This window comes from Dermacentor variabilis, chromosome 1, assembly GCF_050947875.1.
Source record: "Dermacentor variabilis isolate Ectoservices chromosome 1, ASM5094787v1, whole genome shotgun sequence".
NCBI lineage: Eukaryota > Metazoa > Arthropoda > Arachnida > Ixodida > Ixodidae > Dermacentor > Dermacentor variabilis.
Window position 1 is genome coordinate 74,721,422 of NC_134568.1, and position 22,574 is coordinate 74,743,995.

Below are 22,574 nucleotides of genomic sequence, written 5' to 3' on the forward strand. Positions count from 1 at the left end.
TGTTCATAATTCTATGTCACTTCTGTGTCGTGGGCTAAGCAGAATCGCTGGTCATCCACCTTCACAGAGTGGAATGGCTCATGACTTTTTTTGTTCCAATTGCCTGACGTCAAATTTACGTAACCGCCGACGCAAACATCGGGCGGTGACCCGCAGCGTTGTTTGAATAGTCCAATAAAACGCTGTCCTCGTTTATAGGAAAACATTTTTTGCCTACCTTGAGGGTTTTTTCTTATCTAAGGGGCTGATAAGAGTTGAGTAGCATTCAGAAGTAGAGAGGGTTTTGGTGGGGCCGAGGTAGCGCAGTGAAAGTAGATAACCGGATGAAGAAGGTGGTGCCGGCCGGCGTCTGCGATTGGTCCGTTTTCCCTTGATTAACGGAAGGTTAAAAATGCCGCTAAAACGGATCCCCAATAAAGATGATTTGGCAGAGCAATGTCGTATACGTGGCCGGAAGGGCTCGACAAAATTATGCTGCCACGCCAAAAATGTATGTACAGTACCCACTTCTATCAACCATGAAAGCAAGCTGGCTTCAGGAAGGGATATTCTAATGTGGATCACATCCATGTCACCGATCAGGTAATTGAGAAATATGCGCAATACAATCAACCTCTCTATATGGCTTTCATAGATTATGAAAAGGCATTTGATTAAGTAGAGATACCTGCAGTCATAAAAGCATTGCGTAATCAAGGAGTGCAGGAGACATTATTTTGGGGAAATATCTACAAAGATTCCACAGCTACCTTGGTACTCCACAAGAAAAGTAGGAAGTCACCTATCAAGAAAGGGATCAGGCAAGAAGAGACAATCTCAGCAATACTATTCATTGCATGCTTAGAATAAGTATTGAAGCTATTAGAATGGGATGGCTTAGGAATGAGGATAAACGGCGAATATCTCAACAACCTTCGGCTTGCAGATGGCATTGTCATGTTCAGCAACACTGGGGACGAATAACAACAAATGACTGAGGACCTTAACACAGATACGAGTGGGGTTGAAGATTAATATGCAGAAGACAAAGATAATGATCAATAGCCGGGCAAGGGAACAAGAGCTCAGGATCGCCAGTCAGCCTCTAGAGTCTGTGAAGGAGTACGTTTACCTAGGTCAATTACTCACAGGGAACCCTGATCATGAGAGGGAAACTTACAGAAGAATAAAAATGGGTTGGAGTGCATACGGCAGGCATCACCAAATCCTGACTGGGAGCTTACCACTGTCATTGTAAAGAAAAGTGTACAATCATTGCATTCTACCGGTGCTAACGTATGGGGCAGAAACTTGGAGAAGAAAGGAGCACGAGAACAAGTTAATTACCACGCAAAGAGCGATGGAACGGGAAATGTTAGGCGTAACGTTATAAGACAGAGAGTGGTGTGGATCAGAAAGCAAACGGGGATAGCCGATATTCCAGTTGACATTAGGAAAAAAAAAGGAGCTGGGCAGTCCATGTAATGCGTAGTGTAGATAACCCGTGGACTAATAGAGTGACAGAACAGGTGCCCAGGGAAGGGTAGCACAGTCGAGGACGGCTCAAAACTTGGTGGGGCGATGAAATTAGGAAATTTGCAGGTGCAAGTTGGGATCAGCTAGCACAAGACAGGGGTAACTACTGGCCATCGCAGGGAGAGGCTTGCGTCCTGCATGTGGACATAAAAATAGCCTGATATATATATATATATATATATGTGTGTGTGTGTGTGTGTGTGTGTGTGTGTGTGTGTGTGTGTGTGTGTGTGTGTGTGTGTGTGTGTGTTTGTGTGTGTGTGTGTGCGTGCGTGTGTGTGTGTGTGTGTGTGTGTGTGTGTGTGTGTGTGTGTGTGTGTGTGTGTGTGTGTGCGTGTGTGTGTGTGTCCTGGGTCAGTCGCTCGGCTGCTCGATCGCCGGTCGGAATGAGCCCATAAGGCTACTTCGGGGCTGCGATGCAGGCTGCCGTGCTGGCTGTCCTGTGGCTGACATTAGATATCTACCACGTCGCGACACGTTGCCGCCGCCTCACGAAAACCGTTGGGGAACTACCCCAAGCAGCTTCGCTGCAAAAATCTGGGAGGGACTATATATGGTGCTGTCACGACCATTTGATAAGCAGACATGGAGACGGAGCCGTGTCAAAGCTCATGCTTACAGTAGCGCGTGCTATTAATGTGGTTACCTTCATGTGTACAGGCATTTGCTTGCCACGCAACAGTCCACAATGTCAACTCCAGTCGAACACCTTAGTAAAGAAGTGCTTGGGGCCTCTGAAATCATTCGTTATACACGCCAGTTCGTTGTAAAGGTCACACACCGCACAACCCACGAGAGAATCGGGACAGAATTATTCCTTCGTTATACTGGTCATTTCGTTGTACAGGCATTCGTTGTAGAGGCGCTTGACTGTATATGGTGACGCGCAGCGAGCTGTTCGTCTATGCGCTGTGTCAAGCGAAAGACAACGAAGAAAGGAAAGGAAAGAAGGTTAACTAGGCGCTCGTCCAGTTTGCCTGGTGCACACGCGCACGTGTCCATCACAATTACGTGCGACTCTTGTAGGCGTGAAAAGACAACTGACGCCTCACGTGCTTCTGTCTTTGAGTGCGACGTCCAGCGCCTTTTCTTTCAGAAGCAAAAATCCTAGTATATGCGGCCGCGGAAGAAATCAAGGTTGCAGTTTTTCAACACAGCAAGTCTCGGTTACCGTTTACGGTGTCAAACGATGAAGCAATGTTGCAGTGGTCCCTATGCCATGAGATGGCTGGTTATTTCCACAAGTCGTTAGAAGTGAGCGTAGGCTCATTAGGCAGTTTGCACGCCGGCAAAGGCGGGGTCTCGCGGCGACTGGCGTGCTTGGAGCCGGTGACCCAATAGGCCACGCGGGACACGGCGAGCAGCGTGATGCCGGACAGGAGCATGGTGGTCGTTTTGAAAGGGAATAGCTGCCTGCCGTCTTCGTAGAGCGGATACTGCATGATGGCCGGAATTCCCAGCACAGGCTCCCCGCCCAGAACGCGCAGTGCCAGGCCCAGAGTGAAGGCGGTCACCGAACCGGCCGCGTTACACCACCGGCGGCCCAGGAACACGGCGGCTAGGAGCTGGGGCAGAAGCACCACGTACACCAGGTCGGCGCTCAGCGCCCACAGGTCGTAGACCGAGCGCACCGCTACGGCCATGATGGCCGATAAAGCGGCCACGGCGACCACGCACAGCCGAAGCACCCACACCACCTCGGTGTCCGAGGCCTGCCCCAGAGAGAGACGTCAACCTCAGTCAAGTGCACGTGCTACGTTTATATATAGGATCATTATTTTCAAGCCAGATATAGTAGATTCTCGATATATATAGGCTTAATTACTGTATATTTCACGTGCACAGGGTGTTTCAGCGAACACTTAAAAAAATTGTTTAATTGCCTGTAGCAGATAGCACAATTCTAGTCCATGAGCTGGTCTACTCAAAGAGGCAGACAGTACGTGCACAAAAAATTGAAATGCATACTCGACGAATTAACAAAAATTGACTAATTAAGCTTTTATCTAATTACCTTACGGCACATATTGCAATTTACAAATTCTAGCCGGGGGAGTTCGCAAGACCGATCCACTTGTAACGAATTCTGAGGATGACAGCAGTTTCGAGATATTAACTCCCGAACTTTGCGGAGAAATGGCGTTCCACTTACATTCTGTACAAAACGTCGTTTTATGCATTGAAGTAGAAAAGTGACTGAAACGCCAATGCAGTTCTTCGCCGAGAACAGCTTGCACGTGAAATCATAGAGGCTGACAAGATACATCGGCTGGGTGACCTTGGCATCAACATGCCGTCTATTGCCCTCACCAAAAACGAAATCAAGTATCTGACTGTGATGCAATAGGGGTTCACGTGTGACATAATGCAAAAGTTGTTTTTTTTTCATTACTTCTCATGTATACAGTTCTGGCGATTTCGCACATAAAGATCAGTTGAAGTCAGCGCCTGTGTTGTGTTCTTCCTTCAGTCCTCGTCCTTTCACTGTGCAAACATGTCGATATCGGATGTTGGTGCTCGGGCCGGCTCGCCACGCGCTTGTAGCCACGTCACCCACAGAAATCACGCGATTCTCCTCCGCAAACCGCAGTGAGCTTAGCGAGCGGACTCGTCGCGGTACCCCGCGGCGGCCGTGCGTGTACGCAGTGTTTGCTTTCTGCACGGCAGTGCTTGAGTGCGCGCTCATATGCTCAAATCTGGCTGAGATGTTCACAGCAGCGTGTGCTGTCCGCGAACTGCGTCTTTTCACGAAGCTCGATGGGTGGTTCAGGCCCTGTTTAAGGTTATCTACTGAGGGTACCCTCTCCACGTGCAAAAATAAATAAATAAATAAATACTAGAGCATACGTCGCCTCCGGCACTGCGCAACGCTTAGAGGTGGCGTCAAACAGCAATTTTTGCTAATAATTTGGTGCTGTTTTTTATTCATTAACTGTTCCAGTACACGTAAAAAATATGCTTCAATAATTGAGGCTATCGCGCTGTGACCTTCACCGTAGTGTCAGAGCCCGATATGGCGAATATGGCGATATGGCGAATAAGTGCTCGGCTGAACAGAATTGTTAATGCGCGGAAAGGTACTATCGCGGCTCCCGTGGCATTTTGTTAACTTCTAGTCACTCGCCGAATTGCTCTGCAACTTTGAAACTGAGCCAGCACGTTCTTCAAGGTATGTAGTCTACTATTACATATTTTCAAGATTTCTCGCGCTTTATACTTCGTAGAAAGCTACAATGACTCCAACAAGCAATTCATAAAACTTTGATTATTTCTCGCACCTCTCCCAATTGGTGGTGATGATGAGTTTTTTACGTGCTGAAGGTTCTCTTCAATAGTCATTGAGCCTTTCTTGTCTCTCCAAAGCTTCTTCGCAGCTGTTCTTCCCGCACAGAACAGATGGGAAGCAGGACTTCATGAGTTTGACACGTGCCGTACGCTGGTGCTGCGCACACAAATTTTAAGGCGGGGGAGAGGGGGAGGTCAGGACACCCGGATATCGCCCCTAGGTCTGCATATAACTACATCATATACTCCGAGAGTATAAATCACATGCTTCGAGAACATGCGTACTCGCTGAAAGGTTTGTTAGTAGCCATCTAGCCGAACACTGCACGAGATGTAATCGTTAATCCATGCTTGGCGAGTGCGCAATTTATGTAGATACCATGAGCAACGCGAAAGCGAAATTTTCGAAGCCTTCACCATCCATTAATGTGGTGAAAATTGTGTCAGTGTGCCTTCGCTGTCGTAACCTCATAATGAAGACATGTACTTATCAAGCACGTGACACCACTCTGTTAGCGGGGATGTCGTATGTCCTTGCTTTTTCCTGATACTGATTGCACTATCAGTATGCATTGGCATAGACAAGCAATGAAGTTAGTCGTTAGTCAGCGCCGTGTTTGTCTACTTTCGTCTTGGTCCTGTTTTTAACGCTGTTACCTTCACTGGGGTATGTCACCACACCTCCAGCAATCCAGCGTCATTTAGGAATGGAATAAGATGTGAAGCTTCGTTGCGGGCCTACGATGGGCCTTCCTGGAAACGCAAAATGTTGCAGGTGCGCAATCGGAAGGCTTCTCTTAAGTAGATTTAGTAAATTCCCAAGAGCGTCCCTTTCCGTGCGATTATTCGGACACGACCAAAAAAGGTGTTTCATATATTCTGCATTTTCGCATAAATACAGATCGGAGAATTGGTACGCCCCGTCTCCCGGCCCCAGCTTTACCCTCTGATGCCCAGCTTTTAGCCTGACAGTGCCCTTCTCGGTCACGTAGCAAGCTCCGCCCCCCCCCCCCCAAACAGCGCATATACTAAATATATCGAATGACGCTCGCGTAATAACTTTCATATTGCGCCAGACTTCGCAACTGCAGCGCACCTCAGTGGCTCACCCGAATCTTAGTTGTGCATAGATGACTTCTCCGCAATAAGAGTTATTGTGAGAAAAAGCCCGCTTCAGTGATTGTTTTTGCTTTACACGTGATAACCTTCATATCGCATGTGACACGAAGAGCACAGGAAGCAATACTGCAGCGTACGAATGCTACGTTGTACGCATCGCAAATAAGCTCTTGGGAAGACGATGATGTCCGCTGTAATAGCCTACTGCTGTTCTGAAATGAAGTCAGAGCTGGAGTGGATCTTTGAAGCCTGCTAATCCTATGCATCCGTGTCCCTCCTCTAAGAAATGCAATCGTTCATATCCAAACAATTACCGACCTCCATCTCTGCAATAAACGTCTGCTCTACAGTCATGAAAGACCTTATGTATTCAAATGTTGCAGGTTTCCTTTCAACTGTTTATTTTTTTTATCACAGTCAGCATGGGTTCCTGAAAAACCAATCATGCGACACACAACTTGCGCTTTTCTCTCATGACTTGCACTCTTCATTTGACTTAAACGTTCCTGTATATGAGCTTTTTCTTGACTTCGAGAACGCCTTCGAGCAGGTCCCTCATATAGCCGTTTACTGCTTAAACTCTCATGTCAGCATCTACACCCAAACGACACCAATTTGTGTATACCAGGAGAGTTCCAATCAGTCGGCCGAAGTGAACGGACGTGTCGTCGGCGCGCTCCGCAACCACCGAGACTACGCGACCTTCACCGACCGCCCTTGACCGCCCTTGCCCGGGCCGCTTTCGCCGGGAGTCATATGGGAAGCGGCTTTCTCGCCGTTTCCCACCGACCGCCTTTTCTTCCGGGGACTTTTTTGCCGCTCCCCGCGCCTCTACAGCTCTGAAGCAGTTCCAACGCGGCTGCCCCTGCCGGGGCCATAGCTGCCTTGGCGTGTTTTCTACACCATGAACGAAGAGCGCCAAGCGACCAGCTCTTCCGAGGCCCATGTTCTAAACGGGCGTGCAAAGGGCCTTCAGCCAATTCACCGCTCTGTTTCGATGGAGCATTTATCTACCGCAACGTCATTTTCCAACGAGCAGAAGGCGCAATCTGCCACGGAGAACGCCGCCGCGCGTTCCTCGATAACAACGAATACGCCCGAGGTGGATACCGCCGGAGTGGCCGCCTATTCCATCGTCGCCAATTTTCCCTCCCAACAACGAGAGGTAGACACTCCGACCGGGGAAAGGATGGAGGAAGATGCTACCCCGAACGTTTACGACGACACAGGTGGCTGTTGAAAGACAGTCATACATAAGCGACGCATCCGTCAAACGCACGCTAAGACGCAACCCTCCGAGAACATTTTGGGCATTCCGGACGCCTCCCAGCCTACCGTACGCAAGCGCAGTCGGAATCACAATCTGCCTCAACTTCCTTTCCACGATGAAGAGATAATTCTGCGGCCTCACGGAGGACTTTGCCTCGATAAGTGGACGCGCCCAGAACTCGCCAGTGCTCTATGGAGTGCAGCCGGCTTGACCACCGACGATCGTCAGGACATCATATTCAGACTGCGACCTCAGCAGAACTTGGCAATCAACAGCACACCCCAGTCACACGTAGCCGAAGCATTGTACAAGGTGAGGGAGCTGAACCTTGGTCAGCGGGTCTATCCCATCACAACATATTTTGCGGCCCCAGACAACTCATGCAAGGGAATTGTACCTGGTCTTTTGCCCGGTACACCGTCTTCCAAGCTAGTGCATGAGCTTTTGGCTCCTGGAACTCAAATACTTCAAGCACGAATGATGGGTCAAACCAACGTTGCGTTGGTAACATAGGACTTAAAGTGCCTCGCTACGTGCGTTTCTATGGTGCAAAACTCCGCTGCTACCCCCATCGACCCCGCCAACTGGTCTGCAAGATATGTCACAAGCTCGGCCACTGGGCTGATTACTGTCCTACGCCGCACGTGGTCATTTGCGCGACGTGCGGGACTGACAACCCCACCCCGTCACATCCGTGCACCCCACACTGCAGATCCTGTGACGGGACCCACCCTACAGCGGATCCAAACTGCCCGCGGCGTGCTAGGCAGACACTGAACAAAACTTGGGTGCGGAAAGCTCTCGAGAAAGAGCAGCGTGAACTCTAACCCTCCAACGACCCTCCAGTACCACAGATACGGCGGAGACCCGAACGTCGCGCGCCCCAGCGAAGGAGACCAGACAAGACCGGTCGGAGACCCGTTCGAGATCCTGTCGCAAGTTCCGGACCCGCTCCAAGTCTCGGTCCCGATCCCGCGAGGCATCGGTGTGGCTCCCAGAGAAGTGCCCTCCTTCCCCATCTTCCCAACAACCCTACAAGAAGGCCCTGCAGACCAACGCCCCAGCCAAGGTGACCCTGGTCCCTTCAGGGGTGCAGCGGACCCCGGAGAAGAAAACAGCAATGGAGGTGCCTCGGGAGGTAGGTCGGGCGGAGGGTCCCCCACAGCTCGCTCCGCCCAGTAAATTTCTCCCTATCCCTTCGCCTATTACCAATTCGTTATCAAATCTTGATCCTCTAATAGAAATAGCCCGCCTACGTTGTGACATGGAGGCGCGCTGCGAGCGCCTGCAAAAACAAATGGACGCGCTGGTGGCAGACATGAGCACTAGTATGCAGGCGGCTCTGGACAGGATAGAACGCCAAATGGAGGCCCTTCCAATAGGGATTACGGAGCAAGTGAAAGCATGTATAGAGTGCACTTTCGCACGCATGCAAGTTCCTGAGCTTAGCGGTAACAACGAAAGCGCGCTTTCCGACCAAGGCTCTCGGCCGCAACCTTCAAATGTGGGCACCCGGCGCCCGCATCCCTATGCACTACCGCCTGCTTGATGGTGGCGCCGCGTAACGCGGAGCAACTAGTGGTGTGGCAGTGGAATTGTAGGGGATTCCGCCGAAAACGAGGTTCCCTACAGCAGTATAACGCCACATTCACGAACCCTCCAGATGTCATCCTCTTACAGGAAGTCAATTGCACCCCCTCTTTATCCGGCTACAGCACGCTCTCGGGTGTCTCTCCTCTAGTGGGAGCCTTAGTTTCGAGACATGTTACACGTCGCATGCATACCACTAACATTGAGATTCCTCACCAAATATCGGAAATAATTACGCAAGGTAAACGCAGCGAGAGTCTGTTTATACTCAATGCATACAGTTCCCCCCGTTCGCGAACGCACTGTTTTCAGCACCTACTAACAGAATTTGGTAGGTTTGGATGGGTTTGTGTGGTGGCTGGCGACTTTAACGCTCCGCATACTGCATGGGATTACGTTAAATCTCAGGCTAAAGGGACCCGCTTATGGAATGGCATCTGTAACATGAGATACACACTGCTTACCGACCCAGAGCACCCCACTCGGATAGGCAACAGCGTATCTCGTGACACCTGCCCTGACCTTACCTTCGTGCGTGATACTGGTCCAGTCGTTACGCACGGGTCATTAGAGGAGCACCTTGGTAACGACCACTACATTGTGGCGACCACCTTGTCATTACGGGGTGCGCGCAGGCCCGAGCGAAATGTGCGTATAACGGATTGGGCGAAATTCAGGGAACGTCGCCAGGACCCACCTGAGCGCCAAGGGTACAAACGCTGGCTTGACTCTCTCGCACAAGATCTAGAGGCCACCACGAGCACACTGCGCGCCACAACCGAGACACCAGACATAGACCCGCATTTACTTCATCTTTGGAACGCCCGCAGAGGGTTGACACAACAATGGAAACGACAACGCCTCGACCGCAAACTTAGGAAACGTATATATCAAATTACACGGGAATCTAAGGAGTATGCAGAGATCCTTACGAGGAATAACTGGCGAGGATTTTCCGACAGCCTCTCAGGCATATTGAGCACAGCAAAAACGTGGTCGATTCTTCGCTCACTCACAGATCCCACCACAACAAAGGGAAAAACATTTCAACAGCTGCACATCCTAATGCACGAGTACAGGGACGATGTCTCGACAATCCTCAGAGAGCTAGAGAAGCATTTCATACCCACAGGCCCACCACCGCAGTACCCTGACTATCCTTATGTAGGCGAGACGAACGAATTGCTCAATGCAGACATCACATCTGACGAGGTGCGGGTGGTCCTACAAGAACTACGCCGCAACACGGCACCGGGAGCCGACCACATCCGATTCGCCACCCTTCGTAACCTCAGTGACGCGGATATTAACCACCTCACCCACATCTTCAATGATTGCTGGTGCAAGGGCATGCTTCCCCAAGCATGGCGACACGCCGACATCACACTGATCCCCAAACCGGGCAAGCCTGTTAAGGTTGAAAACTTACGACCCATATCCCTAACATCCTGCATTGGTAAGCTCATGGAGCATGTACTCTTGCGGCGTCTGCAGCCCTTCCTCGAAGAAAAATCATTCTTTTATAACTCTCAATTCGGATATCGGGCCCATCTGTCTGCCAAAGATGTGCTTTTACAATTGCGGGAGGAGGTCATATCACCTCCGTCGTCCGCCCAAACGAGAGCACTCATCGCCTTAGACCTAAAAGGGGCATTCGATAATGTTGAACATGACCTCATCCTTCGCAATGTTGCACATTCACACTGTGAAATTCGTATGTGCAACTGTATCCGCGCATTTCTTCGAGATCGCACAGCCACCGTAGGAATGGGACCGCATCGATCCGGTACGATTCGCCTTGTAGGACGTGGGACACCCCAGGGCTCAGTTCTTTCCCCTACTCTATTCAATATCGCGCTCGCAGGGCTCCCCCGGCTACTCGACCAGATCCCTGATGTCGCCCACGCTATCTATGCGGACGACATTACTATCCGGTCGACACGGGGTTCCGACGGAGCCATCCAGGACCAACTGCAGCAAGCAGTCGATACAGTTTCTGAGTACGCGAGAAAATGCGGCTTAAGATGTGCTCCGGAAAAGTCGGAGCTCATAATCATTCGCCTCCGGAGCCGTTCCTCTACTCCCCCTATCACTGTGCACGTGGATGGCACACCGATACCACAGGTTAATCGTGCTCGTATCCTCGGCCTACACATCCAAGTGGATGGCAGGTCAAACTACACTGTTTCCGTTCTATCCAGACAGATTGAGCAAATTCTGGCCATGATCCGGAGGGTCTCCAACAGGCGCTCGGGCCTTCGAGAAGAGGACCTGCTGCGCTTGGTGGAGGCATGCGTGATCAGCCGCCTTACATACCATCTCCCATTTCAGCGGTTGACCCAAGCGCAACAACTTCGCATAGACGCAATCATTCGCAAAGCGACGAAGCTGGCCCATGGCCTCCCGAATTATACTTCCACACGCCGTCTGCTTAACTTAGGGACACATAACACACTAGGCGAGCTGCTAGAGGCACATTGAGTCAGCCATAGCCAGCGCCTCCTACTCACTCCTACTGGCCGCCATCTTCTCATACGGTTAGGATACTCTGTCCCACCCCTTGAGTCTGAAACCCGTCCAACGATCTTGTCGTCAGCGATACGCCAAGCACTAAGTATTCATCCATTGCCACGTAATATGCACCCGAGCATGACAAAGGGCGGCGCAACGCCTGTGTTCGATACATTGGCTGCATGCTTGCAAACATCCCGGAAACACATACTTTATACACGGACAAATCACGCACTCAAGAGGGCTATACCTCGGTGGTTTTGGATGGCACCGAATCCCTGAGAGACTCTGCTGCAATGCGCGGAACAAATGCCGCTTACGGAGAAATTCTCGGTGTTGCTCTTGCAATTCGATACGCCATCCGTGTTGAGGAAGTGTATATATTGACGGACTCGCAACAGGCATGCTGGGCGTTCCTATCAGGACATGGCATCCCGAGAGCGGCGCACCAAATTCTCAAACAGATCCCGCAAAATACACCAACCAACCCGTCGTGGTTGCTCAGTGGCTATGGTGTTGGGCTGCTGAGCACGAGGTCGCGGGATCGAATCCCGACCACGGCGGCCGCATTTCGATGGGGGCGAAATGCGAAAACACCCGTGTGCTTAGATTTAGGTGCACGTTAAAGAACCCCAGGTAGTCAAAATTTCCGGAGTCCTCCACTACGGCGTGCCTCATAATCAGAAAGTGGTTTTGGCACGTAAAACCCCAAATATTATTATTATATAAAATACACCAACCACACCTCCCCACATCCACTTACTCTGGACCCCTGGTCATACCTCGCTGCCGGGTAACGAACGCGCACATGCGGTTGCCCGAGAAATTTCCCTCCGGGCGACTGGGCGTGGTGAGGGGACTAGTTCAGAATGGGGGGATCTCTTGCTCCGTTACAAAGACATACTCCATCATTATACACGCATTCGTCGCACCCACGCCGCACCACCGCCGTCCTTCTCGCGGGAGGAAACAGTGGCATTACGCCAGTTACAAAGCGCAACTTTTCCAAATCTTGTCTCTCTCAATAAATTCTACCCACACTGTTATGCAGATCGTTGCCCTGGCTGTGACAGCTCGCCCACAATCTTCCACGTCACGATTGAGTGCACTGCAAACCTCTTTCCTCCCTTGCCAACTCTCCTTTACCCCCTACGCAACAAAGAGCTGTGGGACGATGCCCTCCGTGACGGACCTCCCGAGGCCCTCCGAGCTGTGATATAACGGGCTCGAAACATCGCCGGAATCATCTTAGGGACCCTGGACTGAGGGTTCCTCCCACATTGCTCTCGCCATTCGAATATTATTAATAAAGATGTTTTACTCTCTCTCTGTGTGTATACCAATGTCCGCTCTTCCTCCTTCTCTACTATCCTATGAGGCATGCCGCAAGGCACGTTTCTTGGGCCACTTCCTTTTCTGATATATACAGGGTATTTTTTCTCGACCGTACAGAATTTTTAAAGAACTACCTGTGGCAGATACGGTAATTGTGGTCCTTGAGCAGGATTACTCGAAGCCGCCGACATTACTCACATGACCAATCGAAATGCATAATTGGCTAATTAACAGAGCCTCACTAATTAACGTTTCAATTATTTACTGAAGGCACATACTGCAATTTACGAATATTGCATATATTGCAATTTTCGGTCCACCGAAATCAATGTGCAGGCGTGATCAAAGATTCTCCGGAAACGGTCAAGGCGTAGATTGCGCTGGTTGCGGCATATGCTAATGTTCTTGGCATACAGTTAATGCAAGACTTGACCTTCCTAACAATATCGTGGTCGATGCTGGGCTACCGGACGTGACTTCGGGCTATAGACTTCATTTTCTCAATACCTGCACGACCGCCACGCAAAAGTTTTAGCACTTCATCTTGAAGTGCAGCTATGCTAGTGACTCTTGTTCCGTAGAGAATAGCTTTGTCCTGAAAACTGAGCTCAAAATCACGAACCTTGAATGGTTTCCATTCAGCCTCCTGTGGAAGTTGCGCTCCTTGCAAAATTATGTCATGAACTTGATACAACACAGTCTTTTTTCGAGGCCTGTGCTATTGCTGCAGATGACAAAACTCGGGGGTAACGTTCTTACAACATTAATATGTCTGAGGAACGTCCGATCGTGAAGTTGTCGCATTTCAGTGGCAAACGACTCAGTCTATCACCATGCCCTAACTTATTCCTGGACTATATATCAAGGTATAGTTGTAAGCAAGTAACATAAGGGCTCAACGCACAATGCTAGGAGAACTGCATTCTAGAATGGCCTGGTCTTGGCCAACAAATCAGAGTAACGGCTTGTGATCTGTAACAGCAACAAAATGTCTTCCCCAGAGGTACTCGTAGAATCTTGTAACCCCTTAGATTGACGTTAAAACTTCCTTGTCGAGCTGACAGTAATTCTTCTCGGCAGGTCGCGGGCTTCTAGATGCCAATGCGATGAAATGGTCGAACTGATGAGCTAAGAGGGCCCCAAGGCCCGTTGGAGACGCATTGCAGATTAGGAACAGTTCTTTCTTATAGTCATAGTGAACCAATATAGGAGCTGTAGATATAAGTTGCTTTGCTTCTAGAAATAAACCTTCATGCTCTGTTTTTCAAAATCCATGGGACGTTATTAGTCGGAAGATAATGCAGAAGATTGAGAACTGAAGGTAAGTTTGGCAAAAACTTGCTGTAGTAATTCACCAAACCAAGGAAACTGTGTAGGTATTTGACGTCGCTTGGCACAGGCACACAAAGAACTGCCTCAACCTTGCGTGGAGCAGGGTGCAGACTGTTGGCATTAATGACATGGTCTAAGTACTCGATAGAGGACATAATGAATTGGAATGTGCTATATTTGAGCTTCAGGCCTGTCTCCTCCATTAGCTAGGATATTTTAAGGATATTGTTCACATGGTCCTTGTTGTCGGGGCCTGTCATCAGGATGTCGTCAAAGTAGAATGCAACATGGTAGAACTTGAAGAAGGATTTTCATCTCCCTTTGGAAAATGAATGGCGCTGACGTAATCCCAAAAAAGAAGTGTCCTATATTCGAAGAGACCTTTTGGTGTGTTCACTTGCATCTACCTTAGTAAATTCGATCCCACCTTACATCTTGGGTTACGATTCTTCAGCCTTTGAGATTAGGTACTCGTTCACAATTGCAACGGCATTCGCAGTCCCTTTGTAGTCTCCACAGATGCACGTACGACCATCTTTCTTGAGGACTCGAAGAATAGGTGCTGCCCATTCAGACGAGCGTATAGGTTGTATGATGTCTTCCCGCTGCAACCTTTGCAGTTCTTCAGACATTTCATCCATCAACGCAAACGGAACTGTTCTGGAATTGAAAAACAACGGGCATTTGCTCCCTCTTTGACAGCAACTTTAACTGTGACGTCTAGGAAAGTTCCTGGCCCATCAGAAAACAACGCACGATGGTTCTATACAAGCTGTTGGGAATCACTTATTGAACATATTTCAGCGACACTGAAGTGAAGAGGGACGTGTTGAATGACATATTCAACGCCTCTGTCCAGTTATGTCCAAGAAGCAATGGTGCTTTACCATGTGCTACCAATAATAGAAGATTATAATGGTTATCTTTGTACTTTGATAATACCACAACTATTCCAAGGACATGTTTGATTTCACCGATGTAACTCCTTAGTTGAACGTTTGAAGGTGTACAATGCAGCGTCGGAAACTCACTGTGTAATGTCACCTTCCAAGTTATGGATGCGCTTGCTTCTGTGTCAAGCTCAATCTTAAATGGTCTTCCTTATATTTCAATTAGAAGAATGAAATGATTGATCTTGTAGGACCAGTGTGACGTCGAAGAAATTGTCCACATATCGTAGGTTTCTGTACTAGCTGCATGAAGTCCCAACCTGGCTTCCTGGCTCATACTGCATGTACAACAGCTTGCTTGCCGGCATTCCTCATCTGGTGATATTTTTGCTTGGGCACGATAGATTTCTGACTAGAATTAGCGATTTTTGCCTCACATACTTTAGCTGTATGCCCTTTCTTGTGGCAATTGATAGTTGCAAGCATCATGAACGTGAGAACACTTAGTCGCGGAGTGCGTGTCATCGCAGCGGTAGCAACTGACACGCTTTGTATGAGGAGCCTGGATAGCATTAACTGCTGTAGAAGACGCTTCTGAAGCAGCACAGAGTTCTGACGCATCACTTTTCGCAGGTTCCGTATCAAGTGCCGACGTTACTGTGGATTCTAACGTGAGGTTAGGGTCGTCTAGTAGCCTGGTTTGCACTTGATGATCGTTGATCCTACATAGGATGCAGTCTCTAAGCAAGTCGTCGAGAAAAGTTCCGAAATTGCAGTTTTAGAGCGCAGCTCTGGCGTTGTCCGTCGGCGTCAGCGTAACCGAGCTAACTAGCGCCGCGCAGAATGAAAACGAACGCAGAGCGCAGCGGGAGATGGAAAAAAAGGCGATAGCGCAGGATGCGGTTGTAGCGGAACCATGAGGCCGAAAGCGGAGGAGGGGCGGAGGGGAGACGGCCTGCGCATGCGCAGAGTTGCCGGCGGCCTAGGCATCCGCAGCCGCTTGGGCGATCTCATTTGCGCTTCCGAGAGGGAAAATGTTTGACAAGGTGCCGTGAGGTGGGGAAGGCTACGATCGGCCGCGGCGTCAGCTGCTGAGGTCAGTCTGCGGTACCAGCGTGTGTCTGTGATCACTGCTCCTGCAAGCGATGGCTAGCGGCTACGAGTAGGGCTCGATGTGACGCTCTCTTGGGTGTTGTCGCCGCTGACACTGGTGGCACGACTTGCCCACGACGAAGGGCCGCTCTCGTCATTGGTGGAACGAAAGCGTGAGAAGAAAACCGTAGTGCCGCGCAAGACGGGCTGTGCGGAGCGATGACTACGATTTGGCGCCAGAGTAGCGCACGTCGTCTCTATGGAAACAAAGCGCTGCATGAGCGGAGGTCTATCTGCGGCGGCTGCTGTTAATCACACCCACGCGTCACTCACGCTCTGCCTCTCGCATTCTCCCAATGCGGGCAGGCACACACTTCTCTCCGCTTGGAACGTGCCGCACGAGACAGATTGTCCGCGCCAGCCAATATATTGTGAAATGAAAACACGTATAGAGCTGCGCTCAAATTTCGCATTAGGGAGTATTGTAATCATCGGTGATCTTTTTCTGAGAGGTTCTTGAGCACGGCTGCGTAGTCGCTAACCAACTCGTCCCCTTCGAGGATGCGAGAATTAAACTTGAAAAAACTCATCACGACTGAAGCTTTCGGCGAAAAGTGGTTACTAAGGATTTGTAGGCAAATCGCCAGGGTAGCTTCCGTAGACTTCCCTGGCGCAAGAAGGCTCCGCAGGATGGAGTACCTTCTGGAACCACAGCAACTCAGAAAGACAGTGTGACGCTTGTTTACTGGCGCGTCTTTGGCACCGAAGTACCCCTTCATTCGTTCCAAATACTCTTTCTATGTGTGGACGTGGGGCTCGAAGAGCTCAAGAGAACCGTACATTAGCATCGTGCAATTACCAGTTGATCCTCGTCGCCGAAATCATGATTCTCCCAGAAAAAAACAGGCGCACACCATGTTGGATCGAAGCACTTGTTGCGACTGCCGGTGGCTTCGTGCGCCACATCTTTTATTCGGAGCTTAATAAGCACTACTAGCTTTTAGTGGCGCTAGTTTTCATATGCATGTATTGTAACAGACGCACTCTGAGGTATCTGGATGGCATGGTAGAATGGTGTCAATGGTATGAGAAGGGTGACGAGCGTAAAGGAGAAATAAAAAAAAACAGAGTAGTAGACTGCGTTGCGGTGTTGTATGCATATGTGACGAAGGGACGAACATGGTCCTAATTAGTTTGATCGTATGCGATATACATTGCGAGCATGTCCCAGGGAGTGCGATTGAAACACTCTGTAAGGTCGTTAGTTTGGGGGTGATGTGCAGTGCTGGTGCGGCGTACAATGGGGCATTTAGCAAGAAAGGCTAGTACGACGTCAGACAGAAAGGCATGGCCTCTGTCGCTGAGGTGTTCTCTGGGGGCGTCATGACGCCGCTTTATGTTTCGAAGAAGAAAGGAAGCGACCTCGCGCCCCCTGGCGGCTGGTAGAGAGTCTTTTTCGGCATATCGCGTCGAACGGTCCACCGCAACAATAACCCAATGGCTTCCACCTGCAGTAAGTGATAACGGGCCGTTGAGGTCCACACGGTAGAACGGGCGAGCGGTGCAGGAGAGAGGTTGCACGATACCAGCTGGATGATCCGGTGGTACTTTGCGGAGTTGACAGTCTATGCATAAGCGAACAAAGTTGCGAACGAAGTTGAACACGCCACACCAGTCACAGACGCTCGTAAGCTCCAAAAGCGCCAGCGTGAGCACACTGTGAATCGATGTGAAAGGAGGCGCAAGTTTCTGAGCGCAAGGTTCTTGGAATGACGAGAGGCCATTTACGACTGTCTGGCGTGTGACTTCGCCTGTAGAGGAGGCCATGCACATGTACGTTGCGCGAGAACAGCGCTGATCGAGGTCAATACCGCTAGCGTCTGTATGGGCTTCGGTAGGTGCGTGAGGGTCGAATTGACGTAAAATTAAAGGTGATGTCAAAATGCGACGAAGGGTGGTAAAAGCAGCGTCGCATTCTGGGGACCACGACGACAGGTCACAGGGGCTCGCCCCAAGGTGTTGAACGAGAGAGAGATATGATTGTCACGAAGTTGCGAACAAATCGGCGGAAATACAAATTCCGACGAAACTTCGAAGTTCTCGCATGTTCGTGGACTTAGGGAACTCGGTGACAGCACGAAGTTTCGCAGGGTCAGGGAGAATTCCATCCTTCCACGCCACGTGTCCTAAAATAGTTTCCGCGCGGCGAAGTGGGACTTTTTAAGGTTGAGTTGTAGGCCAGCGTCTGTCAGGCATGTGAGCACGTGCTTTAGGCAAAAAACGTGCGTCGTAAAGTCAGAAGCGAAGACAACCATGTCGTCAAGGTAACAAAGACATATATGCCCCTTCAAGACACGCAAGATGTCCATCATGCGTTAGAACATTGCAGGCTCATGACAAGGTCAGAAGGACGTAGCGTTCAATTCGTACAAACCGTCTGGAGTGACGAATGGGGTCTCTTGGCGATCAGCTTCCTCCATGGGAAGCCGCCAGTAGCCAATGCTTAAAGGAACTCTGCGCGCTGTAAGCTGTCTAGAGCGTCGTTAATTCGGAGAAGATGTTAGACGACCTTGCTGGGTGATCTTGTTCAGTCGCGACAGTCAACACAAGAACGCATAAAGTTATCTTTATCTGTGACAAAGATGACGGGAGAGGCCCAAGGGCTGTGGAAGATCGAATGACGCCCAGACGAAGCATCGTCGACCTGCTCTGTGATGACCTTGCGTCCGGTAGCGAAAACACGATACGGCCGTTTGTGCAAAGGCTTGTGGGATCCAGTTTCGATGTCATGCTGAAGTTCGTCCCGGCGAAGACTGCGTGAAGTCGAAGGAAGCACGAAACTGCTGAAGCAAGTGAATCAGCTGCGAGCGTTGTACAGATGTAAGGTCATCGGCAGAGCCGTCTAAGGCAACCATGGAAGAAGTGTCTCCGGTGGTACAGAGTTCATTGAGAGCTGCGCTCAGCGGGACATGCATCACCACCCAGTACGCCCGCATTGAGTATGGCGTCATCGGTCTGGACATGGCCAAGACATTCTCAATGGAGCAACATGAGAGGAGAAGCCAGCGTGTCGGGAACGAGCAATGTACTGGAGCCTGCTGAAACGCCAAGGGTGGCGAAGGGAAGCGGTATAAATTTGCCTGTGATGAAGAGGTATGAATGAGTAAAAAGGACTGTCGCATCCGGTACATTTCCGCAGGATACAGACACAACAGCTGAAGAGAAGGGGGGATCAAAAACAGTATCGTCCTGGACGACCATTTTGGTTGGAGTATAGTCGGAATGTCGTCGAAAATTGCGTTACACAACGGAGAGAAGAGGGCAACTTTATCACTTGCACAGCCGATGACGACATAACAGCGAGACATGAAATCTCAGCCTAGGATGATCTCGTGCGAGCAGGAGGATAGTATGCCAAACTGAATCGCGTACATAACATCCTTTATTTTTATTCTTTATTCATTAATTACCCCGCAGCGCCCAAAGGCGTTACATCAGGGGTTTACAACATGGAATAAAATACATCTTCATTCACACAATGCACTTGCTTTTCAGTCAGCCTATTCCACTGTTTAATTGTTCGAACAAGAAACGAGTGGCATACATGTTCGTCTTGGCAGGGTACTCGAGGATTTTGCAAATATGATCAGTTCGTTTTGAAATGTAATGAGGTTTCCGTAGATAAATTTCCCTATTAATTCCAGTTTTATGATAGTAAATCGAATATAAAATTTTCAATCTCAGTTTTTTGCGGCGGGCAGAAAGAGCTTCCCATCCTAGCTCAGCCTTCATTGCAGTGTAGCTCTCCCTCCTTCCGTACCGCCCCAAGACGAACCTGACAGCACGGTTTTGTATTTGTTCCAGAGCGACAATGAAGGTTACCTGGGGAGGGGGGTCCCACACAACAGAGCCATATTCTAAGATTGGTCGAACACAAGTTGTATATGCCATACGTTTTAAATTCGCATGTGAACATCGCAGGTTTATCTAAATGAAATTCAAAGCTTTACCAGCTTTGGCTATGATACGGCCTACCTGTAGTTTCCACGAACATTCAGACGACAGTCGCACGCCTAGATACTTATACGTAGTGCCTTGCTTCAATAGTACATTGTTCAGATGATACCGTGACTGAATTGGTTTCTTCTTTTTAGCGAATGAGAGATGTACACATTTTGCTTGCTATGTTCAAAGTCATTTTCCATTTAGTACACCAGTCATGAATAAGTGATAAGTGGTTCTGAAGTTCAATTGTATCATTGTGATGGGCAATATTTTGTACACAACACAGTCATCCGCAAACAACCGTATAGAAGATGAAATTCCGGCAGAAATATTATTAATATAGATTAAAAATAATAGCGGACACAGAACGGAGCCCTGTGGGACTCCTGACGTAGCATCTGCATATTCGAGCACTTTCCATACAGTATTACACATTGCCTTCTTTGGGAAAGGTAACATTCAATCCATTTAAATACAGTTGCATCAATGTTTAGGGTATTAAGTTTAAACAATAAGAGTGAATGTGATACCATGTCGAGGGCTTTCCGAAAATCGAGGAACACACCATCTACCCGTCCTTCTTCATCTACGCTCGATATTATGTCATGATAAAACTCAACTAGTTGTGTTGTGCAAGATAGTCCCCTATGAAATGCACGTTGCTCGTTAATTAGTACGTTATGCTCATTTAAATAATTTATTATTTTTATATAAGATATGTGCAAGTATTTTACACGGGACAGACGTAAGTGATATTGCCCCATAGTTACTAATGTCTTTTTTGGACCCACCTTTATGTATCGGAACAACGTGCGCAATTTTCCAGTCATGCGGTAAAATACCTGTCGATAAAGATTTTTCAAAAATTAAATAAAGGTACACAGAAATTGGCCCCGCGCAATGTTTGAGCACACGTGGGGAAATTCCATCCGGACCATAAGATTTACTCTCATCAACATCCTTCAATAGTTTTTCTATTCTATTAACACTAAGCTCAACAGGAAGCATAGGCGAAATATTCATTGTAGGTGGATGAATATCACAGGTGTGGTTGGGTAAGAACACCGAATGAAAAAAGGTGTTTAGGCACGCAGCTTTATCTTTGTCTTCCGTAATTATGTTAACATTATAATTTGACTCCTGCATTCCGAAGGAATCTGAACCACACTGTTTTATGTACTTCCAAAACATTTTAGGGCTTGATTTCATTTTGTTGCTCAGTTCGATGAAGTAGTCATCTTTAGTTTTTCATATGTCTAGCTTATATTCACGTGTAATCGTATGTAGTTTTGCGAAAAGAGCAGCTGATTTGCTTTTCTTGAATGTGTTAAATGTCCTCCTCCTTTTCTTGATAAGATTTAGTATATGTGTTGTTACCCATGGCTGTTTGTCCTTTTTAAGCCGTGAAGAATCAACATTAGGGATATGTGCACTTACCAGCTCGAGTAACGTTCTTGAAATTGTCCCACATATCATGCACATTACGCTCCTCAGATAAGCACTCGAAAACACAAAAGAAATTACGAAGTTTTTTAGAACTTGCATCGTAGTCACCCTTCTCGTAAAAGTAGACCCTTCTACTCGTAGATAACTTCGTACGATTTTTTCATTTTCGGATACCGGCAACAACAGCAAGATGGTCGCTAATTCCCGGAATGACAGTCACATTTGTTACGAAATCTGGCGAGTTACAAAACAGTAAGTCTAATGCTTCTGTCACACAGACGCGGCTAATGTCCTTTTAACTCCCTTCAACCAAGGACGTCTTTATCTCGAGGGAGATGCACGCAGTGTCACACGGCAGTCCTTTAGCAAAGGAAGTTCCTAGCGAAAGGAGATGGAAGATCTCCCTTGCAGACTGAAGGGAGTACTCTTGTTCCCAGCCTGCTTGAATTCCGAGTCAAGAAATCACCCTCATTTTTATTAATTTCACTTTTACCAGCAATTATAACTGTTTTTATTGCATACCATATAGTATTTGAGCACTGACAAAGATATTTGAGTTGAGCAGCTAAATTGGACTCTCGAACTGGGCATTCTCGGAATGGCTGCTGCGTTTGTCCTGACTGCGCCATTTTTTTGTTGCTTTGGTCAACGCGATCGCACGTCTCGCGCATGCGGAATGAGTGATTCACGTCTTTCCCAATACTTTTTAGCAATATATAACGTGTTTCTTTCATGACGCGTACGAGGTGAGCAGCGCCTAATGGGCCCCCAGCGGCAGCTTTCAAAAGCTCGCTTATATGCCGTGTGACACGGAGCTAACTCCTTTGAGGTGAAACTCCCTTGCGGTCCTTTAAGGGAAGGAAGTTTGAAGGAGATCCGAGTTGCCCGTGTGACACGGGTATAACACAGCGGCATTGCGAGTAGGATCGGTAACGTACTGCGTCTGACCAAACGTGTCCACGATATTTTTCATCGCAAGATTCATGCGTCCGCCACAACTTATACACTTATACACTTCTACACCACGGCGGCCGCATTTCGATGGGGGCGAAATGCGAAAACACCCGTGTGCTTAGATTTAGGTGCACGTTAAAGAACCCCAGGTGGTCAAAATTTCCGGAGTCCTCCACTACGGCGTGCCTCACAATCAGAAAGTGGTTTTGGCACGTAAAACCCCAAATATT

General features: G+C 48.7%; 1 protein-coding gene across 1 annotated transcript in view; it reads right to left on the reverse strand.

Moving 5' to 3' along the window:
* Positions 1-1,842: 1,842 nt before the first annotated feature.
* LOC142579669 (high-affinity choline transporter 1-like) overlaps positions 1,843-22,574 on the reverse strand; it is a 96,206-nt gene continuing 75,474 nt past the window's right edge. Inside the window, exon 9 of the mRNA XM_075690104.1 lies at positions 1,843-3,227. Within this exon, the coding sequence (XP_075546219.1) occupies positions 2,748-3,227 (480 nt within the window). The 3' untranslated portion in view covers positions 1,843-2,747. The remainder of the gene's footprint in view (positions 3,228-22,574) is intronic.